This window comes from Orbicella franksi, chromosome 14 (assembly GCF_964199315.1).
Source record: "Orbicella franksi chromosome 14, jaOrbFran1.1, whole genome shotgun sequence".
Classification (NCBI taxonomy): Eukaryota; Metazoa; Cnidaria; class Anthozoa; order Scleractinia; family Merulinidae; genus Orbicella; species Orbicella franksi.
In genome coordinates, this window is record NC_138158.1 from 2,000,910 (window position 1) to 2,025,111 (window position 24,202).

At 37.5% G+C, this 24,202-nt stretch overlaps 1 protein-coding gene across 1 annotated transcript; it reads left to right on the forward strand.

Moving 5' to 3' along the window:
- Nucleotides 1–23,900, forward strand: LOC145467896 (nuclear pore complex protein Nup155-like). Its single transcript, XM_081451524.1, has 34 exons — nucleotides 1–251; nucleotides 1,093–1,230; nucleotides 1,563–1,659; nucleotides 2,865–2,935; nucleotides 3,178–3,270; nucleotides 3,766–3,926; nucleotides 4,506–4,614; nucleotides 4,850–4,923; nucleotides 5,816–5,907; nucleotides 6,086–6,186; nucleotides 6,642–6,794; nucleotides 7,276–7,376; nucleotides 8,591–8,758; nucleotides 9,330–9,440; nucleotides 10,004–10,066; nucleotides 10,213–10,484; nucleotides 11,054–11,120; nucleotides 11,815–11,939; nucleotides 12,534–12,589; nucleotides 12,985–13,124; nucleotides 13,341–13,400; nucleotides 13,990–14,121; nucleotides 14,703–14,780; nucleotides 14,996–15,056; nucleotides 15,507–15,642; nucleotides 16,467–16,617; nucleotides 16,965–17,069; nucleotides 18,606–18,763; nucleotides 20,285–20,534; nucleotides 20,882–21,002; nucleotides 21,675–21,785; nucleotides 22,504–22,640; nucleotides 23,257–23,363; nucleotides 23,486–23,900. The coding sequence occupies exons 1-34, from the start codon at nucleotides 110–112 to the stop codon at nucleotides 23,625–23,627; spliced, it is 4,083 nt and encodes a 1,360-aa protein (XP_081307650.1). The 5' UTR covers nucleotides 1–109; the 3' UTR covers nucleotides 23,628–23,900.
- The last annotated feature ends 302 nt before the right edge of the window (nucleotides 23,901–24,202 follow it).

Genomic DNA, 24,202 nt, shown 5'->3' on the forward strand with positions numbered 1-24,202 from the left:
GCGCGTTGTTGTGGAGCGCTTACTTCGAAAATGTGCGCCATGTGTGAGTTTTTAAGAAGACAGAAACTGCGAATTTAGTGCACATTTGAATCATAAATCTGCTTTGATCATGTCCGTGGCAGTGGGTACAAGCTCTGTGGGTTCACTGGTTACTCCTGAAGTGCTGGAAAATGCTGCCAAGGAGATAGATCGCCAGCTAGCAGCTGACAGACAGTTTCCTGAGCTCTCAGAACAGATCAACGCTTCCCAAAGTTAGTAAATCCTCCATTTCCTTCTTCCTGTTACATGAGACTAGTCTTATTCGCTTTATAATGAAATGTGAGACCCTGGATTACGCTGTATAGTGGCTAGTTAAAACACAGACATTGCACACTGCATGGGTACAATTATTTGTACATACATACATTGCAACCCCATAAACCAGTCCACCGACGGGCCACAGAAATCTGGCCATATTATCGCGTACACCGCATTAAAGTGTTTCTTTGAATAACAAAATCACTGACTGAGTTTTTGTTAGGGGTATAATTAAGTGGCCGTCCTAAGTGACTATATAAAAATGTGGTGGCCGTGATATAACGCAGGATTGCAATGGATAATTTGTACCTTTAAGTTTAAAGCTTATGTGTATGTAAGGTTATCATTAGTCATTAGATCTTAATACAGTATGTACTTGTTGTATGTGTGCCATCCTAAACTCAACGTTGAGTACTTAAATCAAGTTTAGTGTGGTGAAAGGACTATTTTTCCAGACTGTCTATACCTGTGCATATGCATGTCCCATAAACAACAGGGGAAGTGTCTGCTTTCAGGGTAAGGCTGGTGAAGAACTGACACATTAAAAAAAAGAATCTTATTGTAATCTTCTTGAATGACTGGTACTTTGGGTTGTTTCACACTTCTCCAATACATGGATTACAACTTTTCTTATATAAAAATTAATGTATGCCAAAAAGAGCTCCACTATGATTGGATGCTTTGTACACAGCTTACTTGGAGAAGTCACAATCATGATTTACGATTAATATCTGCCTGTGAAAGGAATCCGTTAGTGGGGGTTGACTGAAGTTTTATTGTAACCTTTTTTTACAGCCCTTACAACATTCAGTGGAATAAATGACTATGATTATCCCTCATTATCATCTCCATCTGTTGGCTTGGCTGGTATGGAGCTGGTCAGTCTCCTTAAAAGGGTTCCACTTCCAGCAGAGTTGGTTGAACAGTTTAATTGTATCCTTTGGGTGTTGTTGCTGTTTGTGATTAACGAAGTAATGCGAGAATTGCAACTTTGTAAGCAAGTACATTGAACTGTCTGTGGGTTAGAGTTCATATATTACAAACAATCTAAAACAATATATTTTGACTAGGTAGTCATCAGTGAATCATCTAATATATTTGTCAAAAGAACTAAACAAGTGTTAAAATAACTTTCCACATTTTCAGTGTTTTTTTGTATGTCCATCGATTCTTCAATGCTTCAGTGATGTTTAATCAATGTAACTTAACAATATAGATTTCCATTAGTTCTATTTTACACATGATCCTTGACCTGATTAATACAGACATGCAGTGTAACTGTATGATGGGACTTTTCCCTGAAATCAGAAGGGCGTGGCTTACCATTGATAGTAATATTTATGTGTGGAATTATGAAGATGGGTAAGTGAAACTTATCTTTAGCTGAGCCTAAGAACTATATATGTACTGGATTATATGTTGTAGGTCAAGATGAAATTCAGATTGAAATGATTTTAACCTAATTTGATTCTCAGTTGCCTTTGTCTTCTAACCCCAATTATTCATAATCCATGGATAATTAGGGTTAAGGGACAAAGGAATTTCATTTTAACCTGAATTTCATTTTGACCTACAACATATACAGTGCACCTTGCTAGATTAAGCCACTCTAGTGATATAATCCTTAGGGTTGTAGGATTTTAATGGGTGAATGATTAAATGGTCCACCCATTACCATCCTACGACCCTAATGATTATATCAATAGAGTGGCTTAATCTAGCAAGTCAAATTTTGACTTTTAAGGGAGGTGTGGGTGATTTTGAAAAAAACCATCCTGCAAACATACTTGTACCAAAAAAATGCATGCACACAACCACTGTCTGAAATCGGTAGTTGGCATTACGCATTGCATTAAGCATAGAGTGTCTGGTTACGTGTTCAACTTCAAGCTAATTAACAGATGAGTCATGTGCTAGAGAGAGAGAATGTTCTAGTTGTTGATTGTCGAACGTGAGAGAAAGTAAGAATGTTCAGGATGATTGTTGACCTCGATAGTTCAAGATTGTACTGAGATTGTGAAGTTATAGAGTCCTAAGACGGAAGGAAATGAAGATGGTGAAGCTCAAAGTGTGAATTTCTACAATCACTACCAAAAATAAAATTAGGCACAGTTTACACACATCTCGAGAAAAAAATTTCCTAGTGTGTTAAAGGGTAAAAAGAATTCATGGCTGTACCAAATCAACACCACACCTCCCCCTCAAAAGTGGAATGGTGTACCCCTAATGTTGAGTTATTTCTGGTTATCCTGACTTTGGAGCAGTCTTCAATTGAGTGTAAAACCAGTACCAAAGTGATGACTCCAGCCAATCACAAAGGACACAGACAAGAGTTGTTTCTGGGTAGAGCCCTAGTTCAACTCCTTGGTCATGCTTGTAGATAACCAACTGGTCTACCTCTCACCATTTGGGATTTTTTAAGCCTACTATGCTTATTTGAAGTCTTTGTTTATTTCAGTTTGGCATGCCTGAGACCTAGCTAGGAATAGCTAAGCACACTAATCACTATAGAGATTTGACGCTGAACAACATTTAGCAATGTATTTTTTTATGTTCTGTTATTCCAGGAGTGACTCAGCTTATTTTGATGGTTTGGATGAAACTATTCTGTGTGTAGGATTAGTAAAAGCCAAGCCAGGTAAAGCATGTTACTATATTTATAATTTGCTTCTTGGGTCAGTTGGCTTGCATGTAAATGAATACATAGATTTATGAGTTTCCTAAGGTGGCTGTATGCTCAGTCTCCGCGGGCGCACTGAAACACCTATGGCTGAAGACTGAGCCTAGGGTGACTGCAGTGTTCTGATTTTGATTGTTCTCTGTGCTTGCAATGCTAATAAATTCATTAAATAAGTTACAATTTTTTTTATGTGTTTTCAGAGATCTTTAAAGATGAAGTTAAATATATTCTGTGCCTCACAACACCAATTGATATTGTGCTGCTTGCTGTAGCATTCACGTCAAAGAGACTAGGTATGTTCATCATCATTATGTTTGAAAATGAGGCAAACTAAAGGTGTAGTTTCAAGATAAATTATTTGATAATATTCCCTGTTTATAGTCATCTTTTGCAGAATACTTATATCATAGCAAAGTGATTAACTAACTCTTAACTCTTTGACTCTCTAACTCTTAACTCTTTAACTCTCTAACTCTCAACTCTTTTTGATTGGTTCTGAAAATAACCTTGTACTTCTTTTTTTTATAAATGTTACCATATGTAACAAAACACCTTAATCACTACAGTCAAATCAACTTTGTACATGTAACACCGTGCATGGCACATTTATTTGATTTCCCATTTTCTAGAATTTTGTGGTTCCTCAAAGACGATATCCATTAGTTTCACCAGTGCAACTACAGAACTTTTGAATTTCTTGTCCAGTTTCCTATTAGTATATCCAAATCTACTCAACCATGCCTTTGTAAGTTTTCTTTATTTTTATTATCTTGACTGCACTTCCTTAGGAAGCTTGGGCCATGATGACCTTGCCGAGATGCACCTTCACCCCAATCCAGTGTTTTCTATCCCATCTGATAACATCTACATGACATGTATGACTGGGACACAGTCAGGAAGAATCTTCCTTGGTGGAAAGGATGGCTGTGTGTACGAAGTAGCTTATCAGGTTAGTTTGAAAGGAATGTATGTCAGTAGCTACACACAGTATGCTAGGAGGCATCTGACTTGCTTCGGTCATCTCATAGGTCTATTTGATATTAACGAATGAGGGCAGCATAAGTTTGAGGGCTTTCGCTTTCCTCATAGCTAATTTCCTTCACATGATCCCCTCCATGGCCAGTTCTGGCCAAGAGTGTCAGGTTTAAGAGTTGTTGTCTGATCAAATGAGGCCTTACGTGTCCCATGGCGAAACAAGGAGAGATCATATGATACAATCAAATGATACGATCAAATGATACAATCAATTGAAATCAGTCGTTTCATCAAGGGTTAGACACCGGGCAAATTGACGGGCTGTGAGAATGATTTTTCTCACCTGGTCTGACCATCTAGGGAAATTTTTTCTTATAAAGAGGTTCAAATCAAAAAGTTTTCTCGGTTGTCACTGTGAAAACCAGTTGCATTCCTGCAGAAAATGTTAATGAAAGTCCTGTTAAATTACAGAGGAAAAAATGGTTATTTACATGTATTTTGAAGAAAAGTAAAACAAACTCAATTTGCTAATTTCACCCTTGAATCTATGCAGTCAGCTGACAGCTGGTTTCCATGGAGGAACTGTCGGAAAGTGAACCACTCGTCAGGAGCCTTGTCTTTCCTTGTGCCGTCATTTCTAAGTACTACTTTCAGTGGTGAAGGTGAGGATTATTCAGGAACCCACAATAATATTATACTTTTGGGCTGATGTCAACATTTGCTACTCTACCCTTAAAACCAATATTACAAAGCACCCTTTCATAAATTAGGTCAGGTGAATGATGCCAGGATGTACAGGTAAAGGCAATTAAGTCTGAGCCTAGATAAATTACAAAGGGCTTTTTGGATATTTTATTAACTAGTGATTTTAAATGATCAGAGATTGTTCTGTTCCAGATTCCATAGTCCAGCTGGCAGTTGATAATACAAGAAACACTCTGTACTCTCGCTCAGAAAAAGGAACTATTCAGGTACATTTATTAAAAGGGCTCTGTTTTCTTTACGATAAAAGTCCTACTGTGTTCTGTTTTTGCTCTATTCAGACCAGCAGGATGTCCTTTATATCAAAGTTTCATTATCATTGCTCTTTATAAAATCCTTGACATCTCTACAGAGGGGAGCAGAATTGCCCCCACCCCCTCCACCCCCCAGTCTTAGGAAGATCACAACAACTTGTTCTGAATATAGAGGATATTACAAGGGGGTGAGAAATGAATTTTATGTTCGCGTGGCAAGAACATAAAATTCATATCTTCGAGCTAACATGTAATGTTCTTTTTATTATAAAGACATACTAATGAGGGCGTTTTGGACAATTTTCCAAAGATTTGCGACCACCTTCTGAAGATTTCCGAAGATTCTCCAAAACTTGTCCAAAGGTCACACCAATGTTGCCAAACATTTTCTGAAAAATTCCGAAGATTACCAAAGATTTCCGAAGATTGCTGAAGACTTTTGTGGAAGATGAGAAGATGTATCTCTGATACACCAATGAATTTAAGAACAATTGAAGAGACAAACTTGATATCAGTGAAATCATATGTTCACTAGTGAGGATATGGAAAATACGCCACTCGAGTCCTGGATGTGGTTTCGTATGAATTTTACGAGTGGTGTATTTTCCAGTAAAACACTCATGTCTATATAATAAAGGTTTAAACAACATTGCAATGCTTCTGAATCAGGTAATATAGCAATACCCAAGCATTTCTCAAAACAAAAGGAAACTACCATTATGATTTTTCCCAGAGTCCATACAGTCTACCCTCATATTTTTTTGTGCACCAATCTCCCATTTAATAAATGTCTAGACGTAGTTAGTAACTACCGAACTGTTAACTGTTTACTGTTGATTCTTTTCAGGTGTTTGATCTTGGTGCAGATGGAAATGGAATGTCGCATGTGGCATCGCTGACTCAAGACAGAATCACTCACAGAGCTGAATCAGTTGCTAGGTACATGTCTTAGACATGTTGTGTGTGTTTCTCTAACAACAATTGTAACCTACATTGTGTCATTTTGATTGGCTTCGACACTGTTTTTAGTGTTACAAGATTTTAAGACTGTGAATTGTTTTAAATAAATCATTGAACAACTTGTTTCATTTATGTATTTCATGTTTTATTTTTTCAGAACAACAATTGGTCACAATCAGTTCCGTCCTATTGTTCACATTGCACCAATACCAAGGCAGGAATCAAAGACTGTCCATCTGGTTGCAATCACACACACTGGTAAATATTTGTTGTCACATGCTTGTAATAATGAAATTTTTTACATATCCTGTAAATCAGACAGCTGAGAGTTGTCTGTTTCAGCTATAAATTTCTGCACCTAAATGTCCCTGTAATTAAAGCAAAATTGTCGCGGAAGGAAATTATGTTTTTGATCAGCAAAAACTGTTTTTGATTTTTGGGGGAATGCTCCCTCCCTCTTTCTTTCTACTCTGCCTTTTGTCAGGGAATTTAAACTTTGTATTTGCAAGCCATAACTTTTTTGCCTAAATGCTCCCAGAATGTAGGACATACATATAGCATTTTAGAGAAACTAGTCAGAATTCTCCGCTTGATATCCTGCGATTATCTTATTTGTCTCATCAACTGTAGTGGTCACTAGCCTGATTCTGCATTTCCTGGATCTGCTTCCAACTTCAGTGTAACTTACGTCATTGTGATTGCTTTGTCGATAGGTGTGCGACTTTACTTCACTACAACAACTGTCAGAGCTCCACTAGAGAGACCAAGTAAACTACAGCTTGTTCATGTAAGACTGCCACCAGGATATGCACCATCAGCAACCTCACAGAGACCTTCCCAAGTTCATGCAGCCTTCTACAGACAAGGTAGTTTTAAGGGGTTTTAAGGGGTTTTTTGGAAGTTTTTTCTTTTATAATTTAAGTTACGGCTGAAAATATGATGCAAATGAATAGACTAAGTTTACCTCCTATTTCTACCTTGATCCTTGCTCTCTCCATAACCATGAATGTCAAGACAAAACATTTTACGTAAGGAGCTGAACATGCTAGTTTCAATTTGACTGTATCTGTGACTTAGCACAATAACAATCAAGTGAATACCACTTAGACAATTATTGTGTAAGTGGTATGCACTTGTCTAGGTGACTCCACTCTAGTTTGTCTTCTGTGTTGATCTACCCTCACAGAGATGATCATGCTAGACAAACGACTTAGGGTTAGGATACTCCTGCATTCAAACCATTTCCTATGTGACTCCACTCTGTTGGTAAAGTTACTGTAGTGTCTTTTGTATTCTCAGTTTCATTTACTTTGCTTCCTCATTCATTGCGTGTTTGTGTTTCCTCAGGCATCTCATTGATGGCTGCATCTCAAACTGAAGAGACTGATGTTCTTTGGGGAATCAGCCCTGATCCATTTCCTTTTCAATCACCACTCAAAGAAATGCAGGTAACAAGTAGTAACAACTAGCAGTTAAATTAATTTTTATTCAACCCTTGATTCTGTACCTCTGTAACCCGCTTAACAGTGAACCAAGTGTCTCAATAAGATTTTTAACAGGGGTTGTGGACATGCACTCGTAGAAAAATTTTGAAATTCTACACTTGCAGTAGGGCAAAGTTCTGTTTGGGAAACAAATTCTCCCAAGTACAGAAAACTTCAGTATCTGATTTTTTGGAGGATCACTTCCCATGGAAATATGGCAGATGCTCTTGTTATATTGATGGTTGATGACCTACTGGAGGCAATACCAAGTGTGACAAAGCTGCAAAGAAACTGTTGCCATGATTGTTTTCCCCATCCATTTTTACAAACATGAAAGTTGAGATTTGCTGCTTTGACAGTAGCACTCTATCTAAATTCACTAATTAAAAATATTTCTTCTAAAGAAAGCAGTAGCCATAGTCTACACTATCAGACATTCAAAAAGTAGATGGTATAAAGGAGTTTTTGATTTTGAATGTAGTGGTATATTTAATGGTTAGTAATGCTGTCTGGGTTCGGGTCACTGTGTTTTGTTCTTGGGCAAGACACTTTACACTCACAGTGCCTCTCTCCACCCAGGTGTATAAATGGGTAGGAATTCAGTGCTGGAGGTAACCCTGCGATGGACTAGCATCCCATTCAATAGAAATACAGTTAAACCTCTTCACAACAGTCACCCTGGGGCAGAGTTAACTGGCCATAGTGGAGAGGTGGCCATTGTTGGGAGGTTAAAAGAAGAACAAATCGCTCAATTGAGATGAAAATATGTGGCCGCTGTAGAGAAGTGTCCATTGTGGGGAGGTGGCTGTTAGTAGAGGTTCGACTGTACTCCTAGCTGCTTAATGCTACAGAAACCAGGATATGCTCTGGTGGTAAGGGATACTTGGATCAACATTTATACAAACTTGTATGGTCTATTGGGTGTATACAGTGCTCAAACAAACCTTGATTCCAGCTTCCCCTTTGGACAAGCAGCTCTCAAAGTTTGTTTTCCCTGAGCAAGTCTCAATTTGCTTTTCTTGATTTAGTTGGCAGACAACTTGCCAATAAAAAGTAACTTGCCCAGCTGGAAAGTCTACTTGTTGCAGACAACTGGACAGCACTTTTTGGAGCCCTGGGTATACTGATATCATAGGTTTTATGCATTTCCTTATATTAGTTCAACTGTGTTCATGTAGGTGACAGTACCAATGGATGGGAGAACATGGTCTTTGAGTGAAGTACCTGAATTTGGAAGTAATATGATCTGCAGCTGTTCTATAATTCGTGATCAATGGCTGGAGCCACCAGCAGTTGTCAGGCAACACGCTTCCTGTCAGAGATCTTTTGTTGCTCTCAGTTCTCAGGTGAGATAATATGAATAGTCAGTCAGTCGATCACTTGATCGGTTGGTTACTCAATCCATCAGTATATCAGTCCACCATTAAAGGACTCTTGGTCACATCAGTCAAATTAACCCACTTGTTAAAACTTTGGATAACCTTTGGATATTTCAGACCCCTTTTACATTCAAACCTCTCTCTCTGTAATGCAGACACCTCTGTGTTACATACACTTCGTTTGGTGAAATACCAGTAATAGTTCGTGGCAAGTCTGGCACCGCATTATTTATTTTCTTCTTGGCCAAGAGACTCTTCAGAGGATTTAACAGCAAACTGGTTGAGCATCGTGCTCAAAGTCCGAGTTGCAAACTCAATATGTTAGGAGTCATAGTCTGTGGCAAGTCTGAGAGGTTTTGTTTCCTGAGAGAAACCAGAATTAAATACATATAATCTCTACCTTCACAACAGACACTTCCATAATACATGTACATTTATTCACGTCCACCCCTATGATGTCCATGTTTAAGAGGTTTGACTGCGACTAAATTTTTTTGAACTGTTTTTTCTGTTTATATAATATATTCCTTATCAACAGGGTAGTTACCTGTTTACAACTTATCGCCCAGTGGAACAACTTCAACAATTATTTATACAGAGTCAGGGATTTGACTCTGACTCAGTGCGAGCTTTTTTCAAGCTATATAAGGTGAGTAAAAAAGTTATTTACTGGTAACCATCTGGCACAATTTTATGGTTCTTATGAATGTTTCAATAAGAGCCTGCAACTGGAAAAATTGTGCTATGAACTTGAATTAAATTCACCAAAATTTGCCCCTTATGTTCTGTGAAATTAATAATATCATGGTTAAAATTGAACTTCCATCAGCTGCTTATTTTGCAGTTTGGGCTACCTGCCAAAAAAACCCTATTGAAACCATGTTCTTATGTATCTTGTGCTAAATAGTTATGTAATAACTAAAACCACACAAAGATGTTGAAATGTACATGTGAAAACCCCTCCATTTTCACCGGGGGGTTTTAGTTTTCATATTGTAAAAATTTTATGTATTTTAGCCTTACTCTAGCTAGCACCTATACTATACTTGCATGTATGTGCTATGTACAATTTGTCATAAAGTGCGCAAGAGACATCTCATCTAGCTCAATTTACTAACATGGGGCAATATTTTTCTTCCATTTGTTCTTACAACCCATTCATGTTTTTTTTTGCTATCATGGTATTAATGTCATATTTCATGACTTGTACAGGAAGACCAGGCATGTGCAACATGTCTTGTTTTGGCTTGCTCTGCACAAACATCCCAACAGCAGGTGAGTATTGTCACAAAAAGAGTGTTGTTATAAGTATTATCATCATGGTAATTTCTGTGTCAAGTCACTTGAATCAAAATTAAGGGGTCAATAACATTTTGGGAAAAACTCGCACTAAAATATACTGGTATATCAATGTTGTCTAGATTGCAGAGTGGGCCACAAGAGCTTTTTTCAAATATGGAGAATCAGTGTCCCACCACCCCTCACCTGCAGGTACAGGAGTCCACCCCACTGAGACGGGTACCGGTCTCGGAGGTAGCTACATAGCCTCCCCAGGTAGGCCTGGCTACGGAAGTCCTGGGTTTGTGACGTCGACACCTCAGTATGGTAGCATGGGGCAAGCCGTTGTGAGAGCTGAAGTGACAAGATCCAGTAAACATGACGGGTTGTGCCTTTACTTTGCAAGAATACTAGAGTACGTATCTTGAAATTTTATAAAATGTGGTTATACCCTATGGGATCCAAAATGCAGTATTCCACCTCTAACTGGTACAATAAGCTTTGTGTAAGTGCTATATATTGTAGAGGTGTGGTGGCCTCATGGTTACTGTGCTTCACTCCGGATTGAGCAGTCCAGGTTCAAGCCCTGGCCAGAGACATTGTTTTGTGTTCTTGGGCAAGACACTGTACTCTTACAGTGCCTCTCTCCATCCAGGTGTACAAATGGGTACTGCCGAATTTGATGCTGGGGGTAACCCTGCGATGGACTAGCCTCTCATCTAGGGGGGGAGTGGAAATACTCCTAGTTGCTTCTTGCGACAGAAAGTGGAGTTAAGCGCTGACCTGATGGGCCACGTGGCTCATATACAGACTCTTTTTTGACTGTATACCAAATGGAGTTCCAACTTCTGCTTTTCCTGATATTTAGATAATGAGAACTAAAACTCTTTTGTTACTTCAAGTTGGATTACCATTGTAGACTCTCAAGTCACAACTGTTTATGTATTTTTTCCTGTATTACTGACATTGTCCTATTTTTGGTAGAACTATCTGGGATGCAAGATTAGTGTTTGAAGATTTCTTAATGCCTCTTCCATCAGAACCACAACAGGTAAAACTTGTTAATTTTGATGCAGTGTTGGATTTTTCTGGTTTCTGATTTTTCTTTTGTTTCTGGTACATTTACCTTAAAAATCTATGAAAAACAATTGTCACATCATCATGCATTCTGTGTACAGGTTTCTGGCATTTTCTGAGAAGTCCTTGAATTCAAAAACGTTTTGTAAAGTCCTTGAATTCTATGGCCTTGAGAGTGGCCTATAATTTACCAACATCCCATCCTGGAAGACAAATTTTATGAGATTGGCCTTGCTTTGCTTTGATTTTGCAAGTAAAGCTAAGGTAGCATTAGAGCATTTGGTCGTTCTTGCTGCTTCGTTTTAAGTCAGGTACATTTTGTAGACTGGCCTGGGTCCTTGTGTTGTGTTCTTGGCAACAGACTTTACTATCAGTGCCTCTCTCCACCCAGGTGTATAAAAGGGTACTGGTGAATTTAATGCTGGGAGTAACCCATCAGTGGACTAGCATCCCATTCAGGGGAGAAAAGAAATACTCCTAGTCGCTTTATGCTACGTATCTATCAGAGTGAAGCACTAGCTGTATGGGCTGCTAGGCTCAAACACTGCTTCACCTTAACCTATGTTTGTAGACTTCAGAACATTACTGAGGAAACAAAGTGAAGAGATATTACATGTAACAGCTTTTTGACATTTTTTTTTGTTAATGATATTGTTTTTACTGTTTAGCCAACTCCAGTGTTAAGGAGTGTACATAATGTTGAGCAACTTGGATGGGTCTTAGAAAAATTGCGACAGCTTCAAATGTGGATGGAACAAAATCTGCGGTTTATGCTTCCTAACCTGGAAGGAGGGTGAGAATGTTAAACTGTATCTTCTCATCACTTCATCACTTGTTGATGTATTGACATTGTAAGGAGAAATTAATAGATTATCAGTTTGTTAATTCTCCTTACTGGTTGCATTATGTTTCTTTTAGTGTTAGTTCAGAGAAGTTTTTGTTATGTCAAGACAGTAATCCATCGCTTGTGATGATGATTTTCTTTATTCTTATCACCCGCTAGTTTGATTGATCATGTGTATTAAAGGAGCTACATCACAGTTATCATCACGGTCTTAAAAAGTTTAGCCTAAATTTATCATGTTCCATGTTCGTAATCCATGTTAATTTTCTCCATCCTCGACAATCCTTGTTCCTTTATGGTTTATTATTATCTCTTTAGTGTTTGTCAATTTTGGTAAACCACCATTTTCAGGTTTCTTTCAATTTAAAGGTAATTTTGTACTTGGCCAAGACAACCCCAAATGCTGCAACTGACCTCCTTTAAATTTGTTAGCACAAATCAGATGTTAATTATTGGGATTTTAAAGATTAAAATCTTAAATCCAAAAAGACATTAAATGATAATGAAATGAAGCAAAGATAAAGTGAATGTTTTTCCTTGTAGTTTCCCCAGAGTTCCAGTGGCTGGTGCACAGTCACTTCTCCAACAAACACATCAAGGTTAGTGTTATCAGGGAAATTTTTTCCCTCAGCATAAAAGAGAACAGGTTCTGTATGATTTTAGTCTTAACTATCTGCATAAGTTAACAAACTGACATCAGTTTTTCATGTATCTGTCCCGTTATTGATCATGAATTTTGTCATAACATTGTCAAGGTAGCTGTGGGTTCACGACGCGATGGTCGAGTAGATCCGCAGACTTCTTTGACAACGTTATGACATAAAAAACATGTTAGATGACACATGAACGTGAATCAGATCTTATTCTGTAACTTTGTTAATAGTTCTTCAATGATTTACATGTAAACGTGGTCATGTCGTGTGTGCTTATTTAACTTTGGAACTTTACTTTTTCCTTTAATGTTGTACCTGTTGGGTTTTTTTGTTTGTTTTAGCATCAGCTGAAGCACTTCATGCAGAAAAAACCTTTGTCATTAACTTCAAGTCCCTGATAGACCGGTCTTTGGAGACACTGTGCTTGTGGCAAGTTCTTAATGAGCACAATGTTGAGGATGTGATATTTCACCTTGACACGGTAAGACATTTTTTTAATTTTGTAAAAGTGGTGTTTAGGAAAATCCAGTTCCTTTTTATGTAATTACTTTTAGTTGGGAAAGGAATACCTGAACATGTTTTGAGAAACACGAGAGGAGATTGTACTTAGGTATCCAATGGTATTCTAACACTTAGTCCTAAATAGAATTCTGTTCTTGGTTTCTTGATGCTTGTTTTTTCTGTGTTGGAATTTCAGGTGATAAGAGAACATCTGAAACACATCAAATTTAGAGACCTAGTAACTACTGGGCAAGAGGTAAGTTAGGTGCTTATTAATATTCAGGCAGTTCTATTGTAAATTTTACTGACAGAGTCTTGCAGTTCTACAACTGCCAGCTGGTATGCCATTGTTGGTAACTAGATTGCCAGTGATTTCAGTTGAACTTAGCACCTTATGTGGCTAGTATCACTATTAAGTATCACTTAAGTGTCACTTAAAGTGGGGACAAGGACCCCCCCCCCCTCCCTGTGCATGCACAGGACGCATGTTGCAGGGGCAGTTTGCAAACTGGTGGACACAAAGCAGATATTGGTTCAATTCTATGTTTTAGTGAGGACAGTTTGCAAGAACAGTGCACACTGAAAACTGACATCATTTCACCCCTGCTTCATGATGCACAAATTAAAACCAGCTGAATTTCTTGTAACATGTTGCTGGGACAAAATTTTGACCCTGCAATAGAACTTTTCTGCAAAAATGGGCATGTCACACTAGGAAAACTGATGTTGCAGCATGTCCTGCTTCATGTCTCCACAACAAGTCCTCTAGCTTGTGCTGAAAATTTACACCTGTATACTGAAATACAACAGCAGATTGGTTCAAAATTGTATTTTTATTTCTACAGATTTGCAGCTCTCTTATTTCAGCATTAATGAACTGCTATCTAGATGACAGTGCTTCTACTGATGCCATTAGCGAGAGATTGCGGGATCTCTGTCCAAGTTTATTCAGTAATGATGATGCTCTGTCCACAAAGGTAAAGACATCACTGCAGGAGTAACATTCCACAATGCTCAAATATCATTTTTGTTTTTACCATCTGGCTTTACTATTCCTATTGCTAGATAAATGATTAGGGCAGTTCTTTTACAATTTGATTGCTTTTCCTTGACAGATATACAGTCATGTAGCTGTAACCTTTTGATTGGTGAAAGTGACATTCGCAGACTTTGCATGTTTGGACAATTGTGGTGGCATTCAACATAAAAACTAAGTTTAATTGAATGTCAGATAATGATCTGCACGTGAAGTTAGACTAGGGATGAAAAAAAAAAGTATGTGACAGTGACCCTTAGAAGTGTAGTAAATAAGGGATTATCTACGGGACAAAATATTTTCCATGAAGAACATTTTTTAAACTGTTTGTGAAACTCAAACTTAAATTTCGGATCACCAACACTTGTGATAAATATTTCTTGAGAAAACAAAGTTCTGTATTTGTTTAAATTGCTTGAATTCACATCTTGTTTTCACAAATGAAAAAGGTTAAATTAGTAAGAAACAAACCATTCTGACCACAGCATTTTAATTAATTATCTGCATTCCATTTCTTATTAGGCAGGTGAACTTCTAATGCTGGCCAAAAGAAGTAGAGACAAAATGGAACAAGAAAGCATTCTCAAAGATGCACTTCAGGTCAGTTTTGTGGTGATTTAGCCATGTATTAGCAGCAAGTTGGCACTCTGTAAAGAAAACTATAAAGTTATAGGTAACACAAGTTTTCAGAATTATAAGAGTGTCATTATCAAATTTCATGTCTACTTGCTGATGTGAAGAAGACGATGTTGTGTTTGTTATCCTTTATTTCACTACCAAACAGACTCATTGTTTTGTGTGCTTTTAACTTCCAGTGTTATCGACAAGTGACTCATCAAATCAATCTAGAAGTGATATGCTCTTTGTTTGAATCAGGTGGGACTGAGATCAATATACAATTTACAGTTGTTTTGTTAACAAGTAGATTTTTAGTGTGTATGACAGATACTTTTGCAAGAGTGAAGAATCTGATCCCACCTATACATCAGCTAATGGTGCAGCCAACAAGTTGGCTGACAGTCAGCCAACATGTCAGTCACTTAACAACCTTATAAAGTTACAAGATGCATCAGTGTTGTGTTGGTAGGGCATCAGTAGTGCATAAGGTCATGATATGGAAATTGAAAAAAATGGATATCCTTTTTGTACACCACAGATACCAATTTGAAAACATGACAATTCACTTCCGGTCCCAAAAATGCCCCACGTAACCCACCCCTAGGTCTACCATCCTTGCTATTACCATAATGTTTTGTTGATGTTATTACTCTTTTCACTTTTGAAATGAATGATGTAAATGTAACCTTAAGGTTTTTGTTTTTTAAGTGAGATTCTATGAGGGCATGGTGGAGTTGTCTTTATATGCTGCCCTCAAGCGGGACCCCCAGGGGCTAGCTTTGCACTTCTATAGGAACGGTGAGCCACGTGGTGATGTGCAAGGAGAGGAAGCCTTTATTGCCAGGTAATTTATTTGGAACTAAAACTGTGAAGATATGTAAAGAATTATGTCATGTTTTGTTTTGAAGCCTTTGTTTGTTAAAGAAATTCAATTATTCATTTAACAAAGGAAATTTAAGGGTCGCCACAGGTCCAGGGGAGAAAATGCTTTAAGGTCAGGGAATTTTATTTTGAGTCAGGGAACGTTGACATTTTGAAGAAAAGTGGAGGGAAAATTGAAATAATTTAACACAGCTGATTTAATAATAATTTTTAGTCAGTCTCAATGAATAGGTGGAAAAGCCGGCTGTAAGGGGAGGCTAGGAACTACTTCTATGTCTGAAATTTTGTATTTACATGGTTAGGGAAATTTGAAGATTGATATTTTTGTGATTTCTGTGGCAAATCATTTCTAATATTCACTAAGAAATCAAAGCTGTTGCATTGTTGTGTTTTGCCTTTCAAAAATGGTAATATGTTCAGAATTTCATTGTAACATGTGTTTGACAGAATTTTAGGGAAGGGGTCTATTCTCATCTTTTAGAGAAACATTTGTAATTAAAGTACTTTTCTCATAAACAATCAGCAAATGGTTTGAAATTGTTTGCAAATCCCAATAGACCAATTTCGATATATTAAAATTCAGCCTAACACAATAGACCTCAGCACGAGGCTCTGGGGAATAACTACAGAGTTTGTGGGGTTTATTCCGCAGAGCCTCGTGCTGAGGTCTATTGTGTTAGGCTGAATTCTAATATATTGAAATTGGTCTATTGTTTCTGTTCTGGTTTGTGCATTGAAAATTTTCTCACATCAACTATTTACTAAAGAGAGTGTTGTTTGTTTCAGACAACAGTGTTACAAGTGTGTTCTCGACAGTTTACAGCGCCTTCTGGTAATGAAAACAGCTCCTTCCCAGTCTCCTGGTCGACCAACACTGCCAGGGCCTCCACCCACCCCAGACCCCAATGCAATGACTCCACTTGATGCTGACAAGCTGGTAAGCAATAAATTGACTTTTTTTTATCAGACTTGAGTTCAAAAACATTTTATATTAACTTTTTACCATATATTTGTTGTAATATTAGTTCAATTAATTTGTTTAATGTTACTGGGACAAATACAGTTTACTCAGTGTTCTTATTGGTTTATCTTTTGTACAAAGTATGACCAAAGTGAGATTTTTAGATTTTATTAAATGAACTCTAAAGAACAATATTATTTTACAACAATGTAATACGTCTCTGACAAAAACTCAGTGTGTCTGTACTAAGAATGAAAATTTGTTCTGTGAGGTTTTTAGTGTGTTTGGTTTAGAGACTGAATTGTTGTTGCTTTTGACACTAGATGGAAGAAGTTTTGTCATATTCACTGTCGTATGGAGATGAATTGTGGCATGTTGTGTTGTATCAGTGGTTAATTGACAATGCACTCACTGATAGACTACTTGAGGTAAGATTTGTATCTTCTTATTAACCCTTTGTTTTTAACCCCTCTAAAGATGACTTGCAATCAGGTTGTCGAAACGTCAGTCACCAAACAACCACTCTTTTCAAAATTACCCTCACACGGACAATCACACAAGATGAACTGCCTTTACATCACAAGCTCAATGTATTAATTCTCCATATGTAACCCTTTCAGTCCAAAGTTCAAAATTTCATTTTTACTGACAGCCATCAGTTCTTTTGCTGTCAGTTCTTACTACTTGATGTTACATCAAGACAATATCACTTAACTGATGGTTCTCTTTATTCTCACTACCCATTTGCCTGACAATGTATTAGTCTTGTGATGAGAAATTAGATTCTGATCACTCCTAGACTTTAATGGCATAACAAGGCTGTGCTCTAAGAAAAATTCTAGAGAGCCCTTTGGGCACCCAACCTTGTAGGCTAGGGTGCCGAGAAGTCAAGCTCGGTGACCCAAACAAATACAAAACAATTCAAAAATTAATTAATTGATTAATTAATTATAATTATCTAATAACATTATTAATAAATACATGTAACCGATTGACCCTTAAATAAAAATGTCTTGCATTGTTTATAGGGGATTTATCCTGTTTTCATATGCCAAAGATAAAGGTTCACATTTAATTTTTGTAATACTGTTGTCAAAAGCCGTAAAGAAAGACAAAATTTACACGTTTTTTTGAGTTAATGTGGTTGTTATAAGTAGAAAATTAAGTCCTTTTACAATTCCCTTTTTCCCTCTATAGTTCACATTCTCTCTCAATTAGGGACTTCATGCACATTACACAAACCACAAGAACTAAGAAGACTTTTTGTTGACGTTATACGGATTAAACATGGAAACTGCTGTCTGTATCACTGCAGGCCAGTGTTAATGTACGCATTGAACCGAGCCATTGAACGACCGATGTTTTGACTTCATAGAGGGATTTAAACATTCTGAATTGAGCCATTTTGCCTTCTAAACTTGAATACAACACAAGAAATTAAAAAGGGAAAGACAAATTTATTATTGTGAGACTATTTTCATCTTTAAGTTAAATCTCAAAAAGGAGGTGGCCTGGCCGGGTGACCAGGTATGTTTTTCTTGTTGCCTGAAGATGAAAGCCAGTTGCTTTTCGTGGAAGGTGGCATATTGTAGTCAGTACACAGGAATCTGGATCAAGAAATCTGGGTTTGAGCCCTTGTTGGGGACATTGTGTTGTGTTCTTCAGCAAGGCATTTCACTCCCACGGTGCTTTTCTACACCCAGATGTAAAATTGGTTTGTTGTGAACTGTTACGGTTACCTAACCTCACTTTAAGGATTTTAACTTGTGATAGACTAGCATCCCATTGAGGGGAAGTAGCAATACTCCTAGACACTTCTTGTTACCAAAAACAGAGTTATCTAGCACTCTTATGAGTAACTACACTCCTAATAGGCTTGCTACATCACTGAGCTAACCTTTAGCTCACTGTTCTTCATGCAAGCTTTCAAAGGAGACTGATATTCTCATTTGCTTTGTGTTAAGATCAAATCTCCACACCTGGAGGCATTTCTCAAGAGATCGTCAACACAACAGCAGCCAGGAGAATTGAAGATCTTGGACTTGCTGTGGAAATATTATGAGAAGACAAAGAACTACTCTGCAGCTGCTAGAGTTCTCTCTAAACTGTCTGAGAAAGAGAGGTAATCACAATATTATCTGCTGCCTGCTGATGTAAAATTCTCTCCTAGTACTTCTCAAACTCATTAATAATTCCTCAAGGTTCTACAATGGAAATCATGACTGTGATAGTTGTTTGGATATGTTAACAATTTTATTTCTCCGTTTACCCCTTAGTTTTAGTTTCGATTGAGAAGATATATCAAACACTCAAGACAGTGTTTCACCACCTTTTCAAACACCTTGAAGTTTGTCAAAAATACTTCACTTCACATGTCTGGAAATGTGGTCAAACATGGTCTTTTGTGTTTGATATATTACTTATGGAAATGGCTTGTAAGGAAAATGTTTCTCTCTTGATATATGTTTTGGAGACACTATCACAGCAATTATGCTGAATATTTGCCCCATAAAAAGTTAAAACAGAGCTAAAATTGTAAAGACATGAATGATCATCACAGATATGTACACAAGTTAACCAGTTTTGAAAAAATGCCCAAAAAAATTAGCTAATATTGAAACTTCAATGGGATTCAAATCCATGACCCCTGTGATACCAATGCAGTGCTTTAGCACTTGAGCTATCTTTACATCTTTGGGGGTGGTGAATGGTGAACATGACACTTTGTGGCATTTTTCTTTCCAAGCCGAAGACATTTGTGAGACCAGAACTTCAAAGTGTTTTAACAAAAGGAGACTTTGAGAGCTGTTACATTCGACAAAAATTTGGCTAGACCGATGGTTGTTGATAGACCATCTACCACCCCTAGATTTGGAAATTCAAGTTTTGTCCTGTTAAATATTAAAAATTCAAGATTTGGCTTCCCAAAATTGAAAATTACTGGCTTGCCAAATATTGACAATTCAATATTTTGCCTGCCAACTATTGAAAATTCATGGCAAACCTTGAAAATTCAAGATTAGGCAATTCAAGATTTGGTCTGCCAAATATTGAAAATTCAAAATTTGGAAATTCAAGATTTGGTCTCCCAAATATTGAAAATTTAAGATTTGAAAATTCAAGATTGGGTCCATTAAGTATTGAATATAGAAGATTTGGTCTGCCAAATATTGAAAATTCAAGATTTGGAAATTCAAGATTTTGCGTTTCAAGATTTGATTTGCCATATATCGAAAATTCAAGATCTGGAAATTCAGTATTTCGCCTGACAATGATTGAAAGTTCAAGATTTAGCTATCTTTCTGCGCTGTTCAAAGTGAAGATCTTTTGTATATTTGCTTGCAGTGTTTAAACGGAAACTGAACACCTACGCTTGTACACAGAATACTAGGAAGACGTCAAGTGAATTGTGGAAAGAAAACCAAATTATGATTAATTTCAAGAGACAACAACAATGTTTTTTTTAGGTCTACCAGACTATTCAAATTTGACACCACCACCCTGTGCGTACCTAACCTATAACGACACACTCTTTAAGCCTCAGTGCTTTTGTGTATTAATTTTCAACCAAACTAGACCATTAATTTTAGGTGTTCATCAAAGAAAATATATCATATTCATGATGTGCCTGTTTAAATTTCAGCCCAGACGTGACCCTTGAATCAAGATTAGAGTACCTGGCTCGTGCTATTATGAGTGCTAAGAGTTGTAACCTGAGGACTGCTGGTAGCGGCGAGGGAGAATTCTTGCACGAATTGGAAGAGAAGCTGGAAGTGGCACGCATCCAGATGCAGGTTTATCAAGCTCTGGTCAATTTAAGGGCTGTTAATCCATCAAGGCGCGTTACTCAAGCTTTGGCAGCTTTGGATTCACGACTCTTGGATGTAACTACAGTAAGAATGATTAAATTGTGTGTTGTATTTGTCTTTGTATTTTTTATTTCTCCACTTCACGATTTGATTACAGTATTGCTAAAAATAAGTACAGTGAAAGGAAAGTGGAAAGGGCACAATATAGTAAACTAATTATATGCCCTTTAATCAAATACATTTATTTTAGAAATTGTAAATATCTTGTTAACATCGAGGAATGTTATAAAATTTTAAGGTTGCTTTGGTGTGTGATGATGAATATTGTTGGTAAATATGGTCAGGGAAATCCCCCTTCCGGGGGGAGCTGATTCTGATTCTGTCATTCTTCTTTCAATGAACTTCGCCATTCATTCCGTGTGTTTATTTAGCTGTATGGAGATTTTGCTGACGAGTTCGGGTTGTCTGAGTGCAAACTGGCCATTGTTCATTGTGCTGGACATTATGATCCCATCCTGATTGAAACTTTGTGGAGAGACATCATCGAGGCTGGTATGTATTTGTTGTTATGTTGTGACAGCAAGGTAAACACAAACAGGGGAGTAGGGTTGGCACAGCAGTGAGAGCGCTCACCTCCCACCAATGTGGCCTTGGTTCTTTTCCGGCCTGGTGTCATATGTGGGTTGAATTTGTTGTTGGGTCTCGCCTTGTTTTGAGGGTTTTATCCAGGTTCGCCGGTTGGTTTTCCAAACCAACGCTACAAATTCCAATTTGATCAGGATAGAGAACCTGCATGTTGATGTGGCTTCCTCTCTAAATATTAGAATTTACAAACCAGTAAAATGTTTGATGATTTGCACTGAAAATATATTAAAACACATTAGTATATAGTTAATCGTGTGAATGCGATTAGAACTTACACTACGATGAACATTTCAAACTTCTATCAAACGTTCATGAGCCCTTAGACAAGTGTACTTTGAAACAATTTTCAAATATCACGAGTAGTGTAGATCCTTAATATTTATTACTCAAGCTTTCATGTGGTGCGAATTAAAAATTAACGATTTATTGGCCTGCTCTCGGCCAATCACAGTGAAGTAACTTTCTCAGTCATGTAATAAGTGACAAAATAATGGAATTTTGTATTACAGTTTTGTGTAGATGCTCGAGACAGCACACAGTCTTTAGCTATATTCATTTCTGTCCTTTTCTTGTCGACAGAGCTCCATGACTCCCTTCAGAGTTCACCAAGTGATCGAATGGCAGTGGTTAGTAAGAAGATCGCTTATCTCGGAAAGGTGTATGTTCACTCTGAACGATACTTTCCATTGGGTAAGTACAAACTGATCCACAGTGCTCAAACTCATTCGCTTAACAGTGACATTCATTGTTTGACAATGTTCTAACGCACATGAAGACATCTGTAATACGTACTAAATCATGATCCGACGCAGTTACCCTCCCTTCCCCTCTCTAGTCAATGTTGTTACCAAGGGGGAGGGGAGGGGATAGGGGGAAGGTTTTGGTTTGGGTATGATTTGGTCCACCGCAAAATGTAAGTCCACTTACTTGGAGTTACACTCAGTTACAATTTATCAGCAGGTTTCACAAAGTTCGAGTGGTTTTCAGTTATTATTCTCAATCGGATACGTATGGTCGTTATATTATTTTGTTCCTTTGCCCCCTCCCTTCCCTCTTCCCCCCGGTTTTGTGCAAAAATGGTGAGTTGAAATTTCACACCAAAATCTTCCAAACTTTGTTGTATTGAAGATGTTTTTCATCCACTGTTGTTTGTAGTTTAGTACCAAGAAGTCATTTCTCTTGCTCAGCTACCACTTTCATTTATTCACGTTCTAATATTATTATAGTCATTGTTTCTTAAGTCTATGAAACAAGTAATTTGTTGTTATCATCCTTGGCACTGATATCCTTTCATCCTTTCTAGTGCATCGCACAAAGTCATTTTAAACATCGTCAGACCAAGTTCTTACGTACCCAGTTAACAGTAATTTGCGGTCATAGATTCATCATTGTTTTGCCCATTCCACAGGCGCTATAATCCTTATGCTGGAAAAGAAGAGTGCCGAGCTTACTTGGGATCCAACCTGGGTTTTCATGACCTTGTTGGAGATAGGAATTCCGTTTCCAGTGTTGCATGGCATTTATGATAGACTCTTCAAGGCTAAGGTAAAAAAGTACATGTCTTATGTGTTCAAAACCTGTCGAATTTTGATCTCTTGCAGCGTTGCCTAGCTGTTGTTCAACTACATTACATTTTTTTTTTTTTTGCAAGATTGTTTTTAAGTGCTGAAAAGTTGAGACTGAATAAATATTGAATTATGTATTTAGGATGTAGCAGTGAGCTTCAAACTGACAGGGTTAAATTTTATAACATCATTATTAAAATTGAATAATTATATAGTTATAAACGACAGTCAATCTTGTTTTGATAGTTGTACCTACAATTGCTCTTGATAACCTGATGTCTTTAATTGATTATTCCGAACCTTCAAGACCTAATAATACATTACGAAATAAATCAAAACTTACTTGGTATTTTACATGCTTAGAGATCCTTGATTACCTAACAATTCCTAGCTCTAGGCTTTTTCCCGTTACTTCTTTACTTCTTTACCGTACCTACCTCTATATCTTTATTGTTCCATACCTACCTAAAAACACGAGTCGCAACTCTAAACTCTAAACCCATAGCTCTCTTGATGATGCAGTGGTTTCATATCTTCAAAACAAATGTGTTGTAATCGGTAATAACGATTGATATTTCACTTCGTTTGGTTTCTAGGATCCGTGTTGGCGAACGCTTAACAAGCCTCTTCACATCCTTCAAGTCATTTATCACTTGTTGTCGAAGTTTGTAGACACGCCCTCCCTTTCTCCGCCACACGAGAGGTAAGACTCTTTCTGTTGCGACAGTCGCTTTAATTATGTTCTCAAGAGTTATGAATAGTACCACAGCATGAAAGAACTACTTGAAAGATTAATTCGCGAATGTCTTCTAACTTTTTTCACAGACCTTCGATTGCAATTTCATTGTACGACGCATCTGCGACGTACCTTGTGGAATTGCACTCTAGTGTCTCACGTGACCCAGCTGTGCAAGCTACGCTGGCCAAATTCCAAGGATTGCAGGCTTCCCTTAAACGCCTTCTGTGAAAAGATGACTTGGATGACGTCACTCCAGTCTCCTTGATATTCTATCAGATTTGGACAAATCTTATTTTCAGAACTAACTTAGTTCTGGAAACAAGAAACACCCAACCGTAAAACAAGGCAGCCTTTTGTGGTACAATATCACAGTAAAAAGAGAGTCCATGCTCGTTTATAAACCTTACTATGAAAAAAAGAGAATTCTCTCCTGACGCTTAAAATGTAGATCTTTTTTTAATGAACAGCATATTGTAAATAAAGTTAGGAAAACCCTTGTTATTAAGTTTGTGATTTTCGTGCTATGCTTTGCTGTTTTGTGACTTTCCTTTTTAAGTGCACGAGTAAGCCTTTGAGAAAGGTGAATATATTTTTTTATGGCTAATGTGGTGAGCTGAACTGTTGTGTGACGAAATGGAAGTCGGGATGGATTACTGATGGGCAAATTGATACACGTCAGCAAACAAGCTGCCAATGCCTTGTGCCTTGTGCATTCGCAAGAAACGAATTAGCGCGCTTGATCCAGTGTATCCGCGAATCCAATCCAACAGGTTTGTCCATTTCGTGTGGCGCCAGCCGCACAG

What these genes read in the sequence shown, in the direction of transcription:
- LOC145467896 (XM_081451524.1), top strand. Translation starts at nt 110, where the DNA reads ATGTCCGTGGCAGTGGGTACAAGCTCTGTGGGTTCACTGGTTACTCCT. An exon ending in CAGAAAAAGGAACTATTCAG is followed by an intron (nt 4,924 to 5,815) that starts GTACATTTATTA and finishes GATTCTTTTCAG; the next exon opens with GTGTTTGATCTTGGTGCAGA. An exon ending in GAGGAAGCCTTTATTGCCAG is followed by an intron (nt 15,643 to 16,466) that starts GTAATTTATTTG and finishes TGTTTGTTTCAG; the next exon opens with ACAACAGTGTTACAAGTGTG.